We start from the raw sequence: 15408 nt of genomic DNA on the forward strand, positions 1-15408 counted from the left end.
TGAGTAGTCCTACATACAAGGTAAAAGTTCACATGACGATTTAATTAAACAAAGTGACTATGTTTCTGACAGTGTTGGTTGCTATCAGAAGCATTGTTGTATGACAGGTGTTGCGAGGGTTAGGGCTTTGCTCTCTGCCAAACCATTATGATGCTGATGGTCATTTACAGTAATATTCCTTTTGGCAAGGCGGTTATTACCCTTAGATCCAGGGTAGATTTGAGACCATAAAAGCAATCTACCATTACCACCAACCACCATTATGAATAAAAGTATTTTTACTTGCAGACAACGTTTATATTTATGAATTTTGTTATCCCAAGTGTATGGTTGTTTGATAAAAAATGGGTGGACAAACAGGAAAGTATTTAAAAAAAGGAATGGATTATGTGACAGGAACCTCCTCTGATGATCCTGTTTCATCAAATGCTTTAAGTTCCAACTCAGTCATTGGTTTTAAAGGGTCACCATTTGTCCTAACTCGAAGCAGGTGTGAGCAAAATTATTAACAAATAAAAAAGTTATCCACTTCAACTACACTAAATTAAATTATTGTGCTGTAAATGGTAAGGCAGTGGCTATTTGACCGGCTCCGGTCTTTGAATCTGAACCCCTATTTGACCGGTCATGCTTACAACAAGTAACTTTTTACAGCCACTAAACTAACTTGTTGAGAGCAAAAATGTAATGCGTTGTTCGGCAAACACGGTCACATCCTCTTACGACAAACGGAAACTTACCCAGAGAAATTCTCAAAATCCAGCAAATTAAAAATACTCTAACTTTATTACTTATATTTGAAAAGACGTAAAAAAGCTACTCGAATTAAAAATTGACCACAAAAATGCAGCAGCCTAATGATTGAGTTCAATTTGGATCAAAATTTAATTAAAAAAAAAGCGCTTCGGGATAGTATCGGACTCACACCCTTGCGAACACCAGCCTGAGAAAAATCGCACTCGCCACGGACTCAATTGAATAAAATTGTTGAATTTAGAACTTATATACCACTTTTTTCTTCTCCTCTCGTCTTTTGCTTTCAGAGAGAAAAGGAAAAAAGAATACGTCATGACCGGTCAAATAGTGTTTCAGATTCAAAGACTGGAGCCGGTCAAATAGCCACTGCCAAATGTTAATGCAAATTCACAAGTTTTTGAATCGAGTATTTTAATTTTATGTAGTTCTCAATATTTTGACGAAGATGGACATTTAGCGCATGAGTTTTATCGTGAAACAAGCGACAAATCCTCTGGAAAATTTAAATTAAAGAAAATAACAAAAGGATTGCACAAACAGGTATTATTGGTCAATCGATGGTTTGTTAACTTTGTTTATTTTTATATTTTGCATTAACTAGCTAAAGTTATAATATACGGTAGCAATAGCTTCTGAGGCTATGATCACCTCGTCACTCAAGCATGAGCTCACTTTTTTCCTTTGTCGATTCTTCAACAAGAATAAAAGCTAATTTGCTAGTTTAGTTAGTTGTTCATTTCTCTGTCAAGTCACATGGCTCGTCTGAAACGTCTGTGTGCATAGTTTCATAGGACCTTGGTTTAAAAGGCCATGCAAGTCCAAATTGTACTTTGCGATTTTTTTGTTTGTATGTGCTCTAGGCGTTTATAATAAAGGGTTGTCGTTGAAATTTTCCCAAAATTTGATTGCGTTTCCTTTGTAGGGCCGTTTTTGTTTGCTCTATAGTTGTTGGCGGCACGCGCGCGCACTGAACCGTGCGATAATCACGTGTGACGTCATGAGAGTACAAGCTGATTTGTGTTCGCGCAAGATGCAGTGTAAGCGGTTGTTTGTAGTGACGTTTCCAACAAATAGAATAAACTATTTATGTCGATTGTAAGCGGCTCAGTAGTTGATAAAATGAACACTGAAAGCAACTACCTTTTGACGAGTACCATATTAGTTTGTAAAGAACTAGGAAGATTCTCTCAAGACCTCTAGTATAGCTTACTGTACATGTACAATATTCACTTTCTCTTTCTGTGCACATGGAAAAGCTTTTCTCAAAGCAGACTTTGTATTGTGACTTTATTTCTAATCAGGACACTTATACTCAACGTATTTGTTTTTGTCCTTGGAAACTTCGATCTAATGGCCGAAACGACGCATGACGTCAGAGGCACACGGATTGATCTTCCAAGATAACCCCAGATCCTCCGAACAAACTATCTGTGGGAAATGTGCTTATAGCATCTGTAAAAACAACTTTTGGTTATATTTACTCTTGTATCTCCAAAATCCTAATAAAATAAAACCCATCAGTCAGCTACCAGTATTGCATAAAGTAGCAGTCACATTCATTGTGACAATATTCTAACTGTACCTTTCGCAACATGCCAGACATCAAACACATGTTCAACTTCTGGCTTGTGATCCCGCATATATGCAATGATTTGTGGATGGCGGAGTTTCACCCGCACATCAAAGCCACATCTCTCAACGAAATCCATACATTTAACTAGCCCAGCCTTTTCCATCGCATTGCTGCAACCACATACATTGCTCTGCAACAACATTAAACATATCAATTTTGCACAATCTGTTTTATCTACTCTTAGCGGCAAACGCTATGGCCGCGAGTGTTGTATGTGCCGATTCGATGGGAGATGGCCGCAAATTTTTCTTGACTTGGCAATGGAAAGCATGTACATTGTACAGCCAAATACAACTTGTATCGTTTCAGTGAATTTCCTATAGGTTCTGCTATCTTTCAGAAATTCAGGTAATACGAAACCAAGGAAGATTCCAGAAATATTTTATAAAACTACGATACAACATTTTACAGGCAGAGAAAACTTTTTCTCGAACCGTTGAAATCTTTCAGAAATAGCTTAGCATCAATAAATCATCATTACGTTGCTGCTTTCTGGTCGAAGTTGGCCTGTTTACGAGCAGTTTTGAGAAAAGTATGTTCACACTGAAACGACCATTTATTAGGTTTAAATGAACTAAGAAACGAAGTACATCTGCAAAACACAAGCCAATAATATAAAACGAACAAAGTAAGTCAGTCTCACAGGATCAGAACTTTAAGTACGGTAACAAAAAGTCCCTTTAACTGAACACTGCAAGAAAATCTCTTATTTTTACATTGATTCAACGTCTGCAGACGTTGAATCAATGTAAAAACGAGAGATTTTGTTGTCTGGGTATAACGTACAAACATACGTAAAATAAACGTAAATTTGTTACAAGACATACTGGTTTTTCAATGAGTCATGTAAATAGAAGCTGGATTTGCTAGCTAAAGTATAAAATGTAAATACATGCTGGGTTTTTTTTTTCGGTCATTTATCGGTCATTGACTGATTTTTTAGCAAAATGTCCGAAAAAAATATAGTCAATTCGGTCAAAATGTCAGAAAAAATATGTACACGCTCAAATCGATTTCAGTAATTGCAAAGAAGCTTCTTGCGCCACTGTACGATTTTTTGTCAATCGGAAATACAAGACGTAGACTTGGTGTTTAAACGTTGATCCAATGTCTTATTATATGTGATAACGCAAATACAGAAGTCATTCTTCGAAATTAGCGTGGGCAATCGGCACTTGCCGACGCAGATGCATGAATGGCGCATTAGCGTTGGCAATGAAAATGCTGAGGCCACAGGAGCGCTTGTAAGGACCAAAAGATTACAAAAAAAAAGTAATTTTCTTGGACTACACCAGACTCTTACTATTGCTGGACTCTTACTATGTTTTATTTGAGTTACTTCCTACTTTGCCGGCGCTTAGACACGTGCCCAGCTGGGAGAATTGAATCTTTTATAAAAATATCACCCTATTTGCATTGATTCAACGATAGTAGACGTCAAATTAGTCTAAGCATCTACTCCTTATCGCGTCTCGCGACTTTGTGTTGCTCGCAGTATCCCAATTGTGCCGAAATTATGTTAGTGTAAACGTAAATCGAGGCAATCTTTTCGCGGGGAGCTATTAATTTGTTACCAGTACCTGGTTGAGCAATTAACGTTATTTTATGATAATTCAACGTCACTAGATGTCGAATTAATGTAAAACAAACGTAAATTTCTTATTGGGTACTGTTGTTACGCAATATAACCCGCCGGGAAAATTAAATCGATTTGTGTTGCCTCGAACATTGAATCAACCCAAAATTAACTTACTTTTCCCCCGTGAGTTATATAACTTGAATTACTGTAAGTTCAGCGTGCGTATCGCGTTGCTCGCTTTATCGGTAGTTTTGGTATTATTACATCACAAGAAATCTAACAGTGCGGTCGTGATAGACTACTCTAGTATATTTTTCGCTTCTCGCTTTACATGTTTTGGTACAATTTTTTCGTAATAAACGTTCACATGCAATTGCCGAGGCAATTTCAACTTTTGCCATTTGGCCTCGACAATGTTTTTGCAAAAGTAAAAATATGCTAATTTCGAAGACTGGAAGTAACGTTTGTCTGTTCTAACTTTTCTCAGATAAAACACGACAACGTTTCTCAGCGAAACTTAATGTTGTAGCTAGTCAGGAAGTGCAAATTTTCGTTTGTATCAGCTACTTCAAAGGAAATATTTTCATCAGAAAAAATGACCGAAATAAATAAAAAATGACCGAATTTTTTCAAGTCATTTTGGACAAATGACCGAAAAGTCTCAGCGAAAAAAAAAACCCAGAATACATGTAATAATAATAATAACAATATTTATATAGCGCCACATCCACAGTCAAACTATGCTCCAGCGACTGATCGATGTACTGGCTGAAGTCCATACCTGAAGAAGTTGCAAATCCACTATTTTATTCAATCTTGTGTCACGGTGTGTCAGGTCACACCTACAGATTGTGTTGATACCAGGGCATTCGCCTGAGTTGCTGCAATAAACATACAGTATTTCAAATCAAGCAAAGCAACTTTTACAGTATTATTTGGCATCACTTCTCTTTCCAAAGCTTTTAAAATGTACACTACTGTTATTTCATAATATGTCATATTATAGAGTTAAAGTTTCTTACCTTTCGCCGCACTCCTTGGCTTCAAGGCAGCTTGGCATCCTTTTGATGAACAAACACGGAAATCTAACACGTCATATTGTGTTGCAGCATCACAAGTAACCATTTCTGTTTGGCATGACACATTAGAATACCAGGACAACTATAAACAGAAGAACGCACAATAGCACATTACAACAACAGTAACAAATACTGTAAAACCCACATTTATACACTAAACATTACCATTGCATCTTCCTGCAATTCAGTGTGTTCAGCTTTTTCATTGTCAACACTAGTGCTAGCCAGTGGGTGCAACCTAATTTATACCCTGAACAATTTGTACCTTGAAAAGATTGAGAGAAAAAATTAAAAAAGCCGAAGTCGCTGATTGGAGTTTCCACAAACAAACGGAAAAGATCGAGAGAAAAAACAGAACAAAGCCGAAGTCGCTGATTGCAGTTTCCATTTTTCCGCAAACATTTTAAAATTTCCGTTAATGATCCTAAGAGTTTGCCGAAGTTGCTGATTGCAGTTTCCGCAAACATTTTAAAAGGGTTAGGGTTGATCGGGGTTTCTGCAAACATTTTAAAATTTCCGGTAATGATCCTAAGAGTTTTTGTTTGTTTGTGGAAACTCCGATCAGCAACTTCGGCTTTTTTTAATTTTTTTCTCTGGATCTTTTCAGGGTACGAATTGTTCAGGTTACGAATTTGGGTGGATCCCTAGCCAGTAACTGAAAAAGAAAACAACAATGTATATACGAAGGACTTTTTTTGTTACTGCACTTGGTGAATTATACATGGGACGTTTTAAAACTGCATGTAGCTGGGAATCACTATATCAGCAGGCAGCATACATATTGTAAACTGTATGGAAAACAATTTCTCAAGGATGCTACTTCTCTACTTATGTACGGTACTTCATAACAAACATGTAGAAATATAATTGTTAGCTTAAAATTACCTCCAGAACTTGACGCTTCCTAGCAGCCGGTCGCATGGATAAAATGGAATTTTGTTGTGGAGTTGTCTCTCCACTGGACTTTGAATCAAACGGTTGCAAAGTTGTTGAAATGTTTTTGTTTGGAAAAATTGAAGGGCATGCATTAAGGTTTAAATTGAGACGTGTGGCATGACCCATGTTAAATTGAAAAAGATTTTGAAAATCTGTTTCCTTGAAATGGAGTCGACATATTGTACTGGACTTTGTTGATCCTGGCCACACTCTTGTGGTGTTTACAAACTTGTTCCATTTCTTTTTTATGGTACGATTTTTTGGAAAATGGAACAAAGAAATTTTATCAGTAGAAGAACCGCCAGATGAACAGTAGGGTGTGGCTGGTCTCCTTATGTTATTCAAATCAGCTCTTCTTTTAGCATACTCTGTGGATGGGTGATACAAACTCACCTGCAAAATTTTAGCTGATTTCGACAACATTTAGGTGTAGCACACGGGATTTAAAGATTGCGCAATCACGCGGCACCGAAAATAGTCAAAAATTGCTTGTTTTTTAACATTTTTCAATAATACCAGCATATTTTCAACTATAAAAGGCATTATTGGCCTATGTCAAAGTAAGTATTGTTTGTATTAAAAACAGAGAGAGACTGTTCACCAGGCATTTGGTAATAAAATTAGTTTGCGTTCTTCTGGTGACTATATACTAGGTTACCTCGTGATGTTAAAGATGATAACTAGCTTTAGTATTTCCGACGTTTCGTCAGTCAGCACGACTGACTTTATCAAGTCTCTATTGACAGTGGCCCAATAGATAGATAAATTTACGCTGTTGGAAAGTAGCCTACTGGTTTTAGGCATTCACTGCTTTTAGTTTAACCTCTAGGTATCGTTGCGTGTTTTAATTCTGATTCTTGCTGCTTTACTTTACTCATTTTATCAGTATGTTTTTGTGTTGTGCCATCGTTGCTGAACAGGTTGTGTTAACCTGTTTTAGCCACCTTGATAAAGTCAGTCGTGCTGACTGACGAAACGTCGGAAATACTAAAGCTAGTTATCATCTTTAACATCACGAGGTAACCTAGTATATAGTCACCAGAAGAACGCAAACTAATTTTATTGTTTGTATTATAATATTTGGGTGTTACTGTGATAATTTATTTGTTTTTTTCTCAATTTTTATAGATTTTTTGTCGTCAAAGTAAGTTCCAGCTGTTCAATTTTTCAAGTTAATTAAAAAAACATGATTTTTAAGTTTTTCAATACAATGTCCCAGCTAATAGCTCATTACATGGAACTTTACAAGCATGTTTTGGTAAATTTCCATTAAGGTATATGTCATAATAGCCAATTGTTATCTATTCTAGCTTGATTGTGCACAGCTAAATCTTCCAATGTGCAGTCATGCACTGCATAGGTCTATGTACTTTTTACAGCAGTCAAATTCAGTATGATTCAGAAAGGTAATTAATGTACTGTGTGCAATTAATTAAAGTCAATCAGACAATCACTGATATAGTCTGTTCCTGTTAAGTAGTAGGTAGTGTTATTAGGCCTGTTTAGACTAAGTAGGCTAGTGCAGTATGAATATAGCGTAGAGTGATATAATGACAGTTTCCATTCTAACGTGTTTTATTGATTTTATTCGAGTTGTACTGATACTGATGTGTAGTATATTAGTTATGCTACACTGCAGCATCCATACAGTGAAAAGTGTTCAATATTGTTCAATCTATTTACGGGTCAGTTTAGAAAAGTAATATAATGATACTCTAAATGTAATACACCATTCATCAAGCATCAAAAATGAGCATAAAAACCAGAAACCAGGATCAACGTTTTTTTATCTTTAATTCGTTACCTCATGATGATGACAGAATTATTCACGGAGCTCGTCTTCCAACTCACAAACAAATATTAAAGTCAGTAATTGCTTGGAAGGAATTTTTTCGTAATAATGATTTTTCAAAGCAGCAAGACACCATCAGACCAGCTGCCAAAAAGGTTGCAGATGAAGTTTTAAAATTCTATGAGAAAACAACTATCATATACCATGTATTGCAAAAAATAACATAACAAAAAGGATTGAATTGTTATTTAATGAGTATAAGTCAATAATGAAACTCAGCTTGGAAAGAAGAGAGGGCGAGAATCCAAAGCTGACAAAATTTAAGCAGAAGATGAATGAGACTATGCCATTCTGGATAAAAAACCCTATTGCTAATATGACCAAATCTAAAGTAGGTAAAAAGGCTGAAGAAAATGTCCAAATTCAGGAAGACATAGCATTTCTAATGGATATGATGTCAAACCGAAAAGCAACAATAGCCGGAATAAATAAAGTCCAAACAAAAATTGAAAAGAAGCGAGAATTGAGACAAACTGAATCAAAACAAAAATTCTTTGAAGCTACGAACCAAGAACCATCGACATCAACACTATGTAATATACTTACAGAATCAGAAGCTGAGGATAATGATTGGGATATTCATGACATGGCTGTTAGTTTAGAACCCAAAAAGTCTCACGATAGAACAGTGAAAACTGGAACTAACATATTTGTTCCCCATGATGTTTTAAAGTCACCAGTAATAAATTCTACTGCTATTCGCAACAATATCTCTCCAACTGCTTTATCTGCGCTGCTTGAGTCATTTATTGTTGCCTGCTCTGGTAATCCCAAAAAAGTGAATCTACACTGTTCTCAGTCGTATCGTTATAGGATTACATCAAGTAAGAAAATTGCAGAATGCATTCGGGAAACATGGAAGTCACCAGAAGTTGGATTAATACATTGGGACGGGAAGCTAATGGATACACTGAACAACAAGGACAAAACAATTGAAAGGATCCCAATTTTAATTAGTGGTAATGGAAATTCCAAACTTCTTGGCGTGCCGGCAATGCACACACACCAAGTTGCAGGCCAAACCGGGCCTTCTATTGCAGAAGTTACCTGTTCACTCCTTAAGACATGGAGTGTGAGTGAAACTTCAATTGCAGGAATGGTTTTTGATACAACTGCATCGAACACTGGGCACAAAAGTGGAGCTTGTATATATATTCAGGATAAGTTGAATAAAGGTTTACTGTGGTTTGCTTGCAGACACCATGTTGGTGAAATCATATTAACTCATGTATATGACAAACTCAAAATTGAAGCATCCAGAGGACCAAATTACACTTTATTTAATCGCTTTAAAACAAACTGGGACAGTATTACAAATCAAGATTTTGCGGAATTAAATGTTTTCAATTGGAAAGATGTTAATAATGCAGAGTTTTTATACGACTGTAAAGCACAACTAATTGAAACAGCTACCTCTATGATGGCTGCGAATACGAGATTTCGGTGCAGGGATGACTACAGAGAGATGTTGCAACTTTCATTGATATACGCTGGCTCAAACTTAGTGGAACTTGATAATTACACGATGTTATTGTTAAAGCCTGGTGCACTCCATCAGGCACGGTGGATGGCACGAGTTTTGTATGCAATTAAGATTGTTCTTTTTGAAAACAAGATTAAAACTGAATTGAAAAAAAATGTAATTTTGTCATCATCACAATTTTTAAAGTTGAAACGATTTGTAAATTTCATAGTGTTTGTGTATGTGCCATGGTGGTTTACTTGCCAAATTGCAGTTGATGCACCTTACAATGACCTGGAACTAATAAGTAATTTTTTCGCATATAAAGATGTTGATGAGGAAATTTCCACTATCGCAATCGCGTCATTTGCAAAGCATCACTGGTACCTTACAAAAGATTTGATACCATTTTCCCTGTTTAGTTCTAAGGTTAACTTGTCTTCAAAGGAAAAAATTGCAACAAAATTTAAGAGCTTTGATAAAGGTACAAAATTCATCAACCGAATTGGTTTCTCTGCTGAAAAAGGTTATGGAAAACCACAGTTTCTCAAGGAGGTATCATCGTCATCTTCTTTAGATCAATTTGTCGGCGCTGATTCATGGATGTTTTTTGATTTGTTTAAAATTAATACAGCATTCCTTGAACTACCAGTTGAAAGTTGGGAGTCTGATGCTTCTTATCAACAAAGTATAAAGCTATTATCAACAGTGAACGTTTCAAATGATACTACTGAAAGAGGGGTGAAGCTTGCTTCTGATTTCTTACATCACTCCAAAACTGAAGAAAAGTATCAGAACATTCTCCAAGTTGTTGAGAATGATCGAAAGGTTCTTCCTAACCAGCGTAAACGTTCCTCTGGAGATAGTTCAAAAACCTGGTTTCTGTATACGGTACATTATAAACATTGTTGCTATGCTAATGTGTATTATATTTAATATTGGTTTTAACTGTGTTTGTGTAGTACTGTGTCTGTATGAAATGACAAATTTTCAAACATCGAAGTTTTTTGTTGCTTCGACGAAAAAAAATCTCAAAAATTTATGGAAATTAGGAGAAAAAGCAAATAAACTATCACAATAATACCCAAATATTATAATGCAAACAATACTTAGGCCTACTTTGACATAGGCCAATAATACATTTTTTAGTTGAAAATATGCTTGTATTATTGAAAAATGTTAAAAAACAAGCAATTTTTGACTATTTTCGGTGCTGCGTGATTGCGCAATCTTTAAATCCCGTGTGCTACACCTAAATGTTGTCGAAATCAGCTAAAATTTTGCAGGTGAGTTTGTATCACCCATCCACAGAGTATGCCAAAAGAAGAGCTGATTTAGTAAAGTATTTAATTTTTGGTCGGGACCAGCCACACCCTAATGAACAGCCATAGACAACACACCGATTTGGCATGATGAGTACCGAATTGTTACAGGTTTAGCTTAGTTTACTCACACAGCACTGGGGAAGAATGCACATTGAAATAGGCCTGCTGTACTTGTCTAGCCAATACACAATCACAATTTGACATACATGAGTAAATACTGAGACTGGTAGGTAGGCCTATCGTGCACACAGCACTGACTAATCATGAAGTAAAAAATAAATGCAAATCTCTGCAACCCTTGACTGTCTGAACCTCTTGCTGTTAAATACCATCAAAACTATGCAAACACTGCAAGGTCTAGTCCAAAATGTTTAGGTTAAACGTCCAATAAAAAGTTTAGTGTAGTCTGTAAAATGATGTAAGCTAGCACCAAGGCTACAATAAACTAAATCTGAACTTTAATTGTAACTTGGAATAATCTTATTCACTGCTGTAAACGCATCTCACACCTCGAACAAGCAAAATATTTGCCCAGCAGTTGTACTCTCATGACGTCACGTGAGAATTTTTTTTATTTCGACAACAGTTCATGTGGTGTGTGTTCGAATTACAAAACCAGAACTTTGTTTTAAGATTGCGTGAGAACAAATGAGTATTTTTTCATAAAAACAAGTGCAACGTGTTTTTGAATATCCCCTCTATGTGTTTCAACTCTCAATTTGCATTTGAAAATGGACTTGTCTGCCCCTTTAACACTGCTTAGATTGTTAGAAGTGCATTTTTAGTTTTGGTAAAGTTGATTCAATTTATTTTTTTATTTTTGATAAATCAAAGCGATTAATTAACAACACATGCTGAATGAAGCAAAAGTCCACAGAAAGGTAGAATTTGAAGCAGCTCATGTGAGGATTGTGTTTTTTTGCTACTTTCAGAGTCTATAATCTTTTGCATCACATTTTCATTGCACTTTATGTTGTCACATTGAGCATAAACTAAAATCCTTTTGCTTCTTTTAACATTTTTTTTGAATTGATTTTTAAACAAAGCATTTTCTCACTGACAAATAGTTATTGAAAAGCATTTTTCAATGTTTATTATTATTTTTAATTTCAATGATTTTGCCTTTTTTATTGGTGTTTGTAATGTAATGCGCGACCAAGCCGACCATATGTTTCAAAAGACACACTGGAGCGCATGACATCATGTATCACTGATGTAGGGTAACTACAGCCTTTGCCATAATTGTTACTGCTTAATATTTTTTCTTTTATGGTTAATATCACGGCAACATATAGCCAATGGTATGGAGAATGCTGTCATACTTTCTTTGAATGTTTCATCTTTAAATCGATAGAGAAATTGGCATTTAATAGTTTATACATGCTATCAATTTAAATGGATTATGCTTTAAGAAGCAACGCGTGGTTATCATTTGGAAACCAAAACTAGACTTTTCAAATCTTTCTTTAGTAACACTTTTGCCAGCATCTTTTAATCTTATGTATATACTAAATAGTCTTCTAAATTTTTGATTTTAATCATCTAATCTTCAATATTTGATCTTGTGAAACAGGGAAAGATTGCGCTGAAAGTTCCAAGGTTGCATGTTGATTTTCCTGTTGTAATCTATGAGGGATAGATAAGTAACTGGATTTACTGCAAGAAGTCACCACAAGAGGAAGTAGAAAGCATCGTGGAACGTTACGGGTGTTCTTCATTGTCGTTTTTTTTCACTGTGAAATTCTTTGACCTCTCTTGTGTTTGTATGCTTAGTCATAGACGGATCCACAGGGGACTCAAGCTTCTTTCCTTCCTTCCAGCGTTTCAACCGGTTCAATATTCCCTAGTGTACTAGATAGTACTAGAGTGCACCAAAATTAAGTTTTAATAGTCTTTATTTTATGACAAGCGTCCAAAATATTAGACTATATGTGGTAAAATGGTGCTTTTGATCGCAAAAATGTTAAAACAAAATTAATAAACGGTAATTATTGTTCATGTTATGACACTTTATACAGTGGTGAATGCAAAAACTTGGCTACGTTGACTTCTTGCTCATTTCAATTTTGCCTCCACAGCGAAAGTGCCCAATCAGGCACACTAAAGTACTTCAATAGAAAGACTTTTCTTGGCACAACTGCTGACCCCTATACGAACATGTCAAAGATATCTTTCCTAAGTAGCCAATTAATTCATAAAGTTTACTATGTAATCCTTCCTAAATGAATCTGGATCCGCCCATGCATGTTTTTTGGTAATTTTGAAGGTAGCTTGCTTTGTTTTCAGAAGCTGCAAATAATGCATTTGATTTCTGCGAATATTAGTGTTGTCGACGAGACTTAAGTGTTGTTTGAAAATTGAAATACTGAATTTCATAATCAAACAGGAATGTCGACTTTTAAAGCGCGTTTATTTTAACGTGTTTCTATGAATTCTGATCTTGAGTGTGGACTCTAGCATTCTTTATGTGTTTAGTTTTTCTAACAAACAATCAAGAAATTAATTTGTTGACTTCGATAGGTTTCATAGACCTACTGTGACGAAAGAACTTTGCAAGGGGCAAGTTTTGTGTAGTTATGCATATTATCACGTCTTATTGCAGCTGCATGCTACTACAGTATTTAACACTTTGGGAGGACTTCATCCTCAGCAAATAGGTCCTAGGTAGGTTGTACGTGTGTGTGCAACGATCAATTTACATGTTTATCACTGCAAGAAAGTAAACTCTGTCTAAGTTATTGCAGGCGATTTATCCTCTCGAAAAAAAAGCGGCAAGTCTTAATAACTCTGTAAACTGAATAAATTTGCCTCATTGTTGGACTGAAAATGTTTTTCCTACTTTTATTATAATATGAGTAGAATACGTTCGCGGTTCGATGTGTAGGCTACCTAACTGTAGAAGAATCTTGACTCAAAAGTTGACTAAGCGATTTAAATGTGTGTCAACTGTCGAATCTACTGAAAACCCGTCAGCATTTTGTGGTGCGTGTCACAACGTTTGTGCAATTTTGCATGTTGGTATTTTTTCATCGCCATTACAAAGTTTATGCTCTGGCTGTTGATAAGATGTGGTTTTTAAAACAATCTTTTTATTCGTTCACGCTGGTTTCAATATTCTGTTATCGATTAATAGGAATCTTGATCCTTGGACTAAGAAAGCTTCTTTTGAAGCAGTTTCGCAGCTCTATCCTATCCTGGCAGTTTCGCATATTTACAAGCTTTGGATCATTGACGCAGGCGTAGTTACCAAGGTTGACTAAGTGAACTTTCCACTGTGTTGATGCCTGTATTAGCATTCGTTGTGTCTGATTATTCAATCCACTGAATGAAGAGCCGCTTTTCAAACCAGTTGTTCCAGTGCACATCTCTGGAGTCGAACCAGCGTTGCTTGATCTTGCTGTTCCTTCATTCATGAACTTATCCAACTGAACCATTTTCCTTTTTGGCGAAGAAAATTGTTAAAAAGCCAAGTTTTGCAAATTTGGCGAGTGGCTCTAGCTCTGGTACGATGTTCGAAAGAATGCTGGTCCTGTAGCACTCAAAAACATGCGTCTGTGGCAAGACGCTCAACGGCATGATTAAAGATGGATACGAAGATTCCCAGACAGAAAAATTCGTCATTTTTACGTTGATTCAACGTCTGCTGACGTTAATGTAAAAGTGGCGGATTTTGCTGCATGGGTTGGCTTCCTTGTCTTCCCACCCACTTAATCTTCAAGCATCAGGTGAAGGAATGGATACGACAAAAAACTGAACTTGTAAAACAGCTCATTGAGGTCGAGAGGTTCATCACATGACTGCCAGACGCTAAAAGTATAAATTAGCTTTTATTTACAACTTCTTAAAATGACATGATACAAAACATAATATAAGAAAATAAGTATGCGTCAAAAACTTCTAAAATCGCAATCGAGAGATTTTGCAAGAAAACGACAATGAATCAACAGGCAGTAACACCAGATAGGCTGCGTCAGTCTATCTACCGAAATATATTCTTGCACAAGAGAAGTGCAATTTAGCACTTGAAACCAGTTTAATTGCCAAACACACCCCAGACAGTAAAATCCGTCGTTTTTACTGTGTGGGATATCTGCACATGTGGCTGAAAACACACGCAGTCATAACCGAGATAAAACATGCTGCATATGACCGTGAATCTGTCCACAAATAGTTAACATTCTGACAGGTTTTGTTGAAGACTTGCTTCATTTGAAACATCAGAAAAGTTTTAAAGTATGACTTTAAATCGACTTCAAATCTTAACGATCCCAATTGTCAGACTGAGTGTACATATGGAGTGCAACAATCACTGCCGTGAGAACCTTTCCGTTCGTTCTTACCAGAGTGGTTCCTGGCAAGAAATCGACTGAGGGTCTGGTGAAATTTTATCACACGACAGTTCATCACCCGTACAAGTGTGACACGTCAAAGTATTCTTCTAAAACGTTTTATTGACATTTACACGAAGTTCCGTGTCACAATACGAGTCCCTTTTGTCGTTTGGAGAACCTATTACGGCTTCCATGAGACTGCATATAATCACCCGTCGCGTGATAAAATACCCAGCAAGCAAAACGGTTCTTTTTTCAAATCGTCTGATCCGTGAAAAAAACAATCGATTTGCTGGCTGGGTAGCCGTGTAGCAGAAGAACCTCAAAAGTTCCCAAAATCACTTTTGAACTGCCATGTCATGAGAACACAATCATTGTACAACAAGGTATAATGAGGATTTTAACACTGGGTTGATGAACTACGCTGGATACAGTCACTAGTTAAAAACCATGTT

At 36.2% G+C, this 15408-nt stretch overlaps 1 protein-coding gene across 1 annotated transcript; it reads left to right on the forward strand.

Annotated features, from left to right (window-relative positions):
- The first annotated feature begins 295 nt into the window (after positions 1 to 295).
- Positions 296 to 13681, forward strand: LOC145782138 (tumor suppressor candidate 2-like). Its single transcript, XM_082593894.1, has 3 exons — positions 296 to 490; positions 1182 to 1296; positions 12196 to 13681. The coding sequence occupies exons 1-3, from the start codon at positions 345 to 347 to the stop codon at positions 12259 to 12261; spliced, it is 327 nt and encodes a 108-aa protein (XP_082450020.1). The 5' UTR covers positions 296 to 344; the 3' UTR covers positions 12262 to 13681.
- The last annotated feature ends 1727 nt before the right edge of the window (positions 13682 to 15408 follow it).

This window comes from Aplidium turbinatum, chromosome 13, assembly GCF_918807975.1.
Source record: "Aplidium turbinatum chromosome 13, kaAplTurb1.1, whole genome shotgun sequence".
Classification (NCBI taxonomy): domain Eukaryota; kingdom Metazoa; phylum Chordata; class Ascidiacea; order Aplousobranchia; family Polyclinidae; genus Aplidium; species Aplidium turbinatum.

Bases quoted from the DNA above. Each gene is read 5' to 3' on its own strand.
- LOC145782138 (XM_082593894.1), top strand. From the start codon at position 345: ATGGGTGGACAAACAGGAAAGTATTTAAAAAAAGGAATGGATTATGTG. The intron at 491-1,181 runs GTGTGAGCAAAA...AATTTTATGTAG, and splicing joins TTTGTCCTAACTCGAAGCAG to TTCTCAATATTTTGACGAAG. The intron at 1,297-12,195 runs GTATTATTGGTC...CTTGTGAAACAG, and splicing joins CAAAAGGATTGCACAAACAG to GGAAAGATTGCGCTGAAAGT.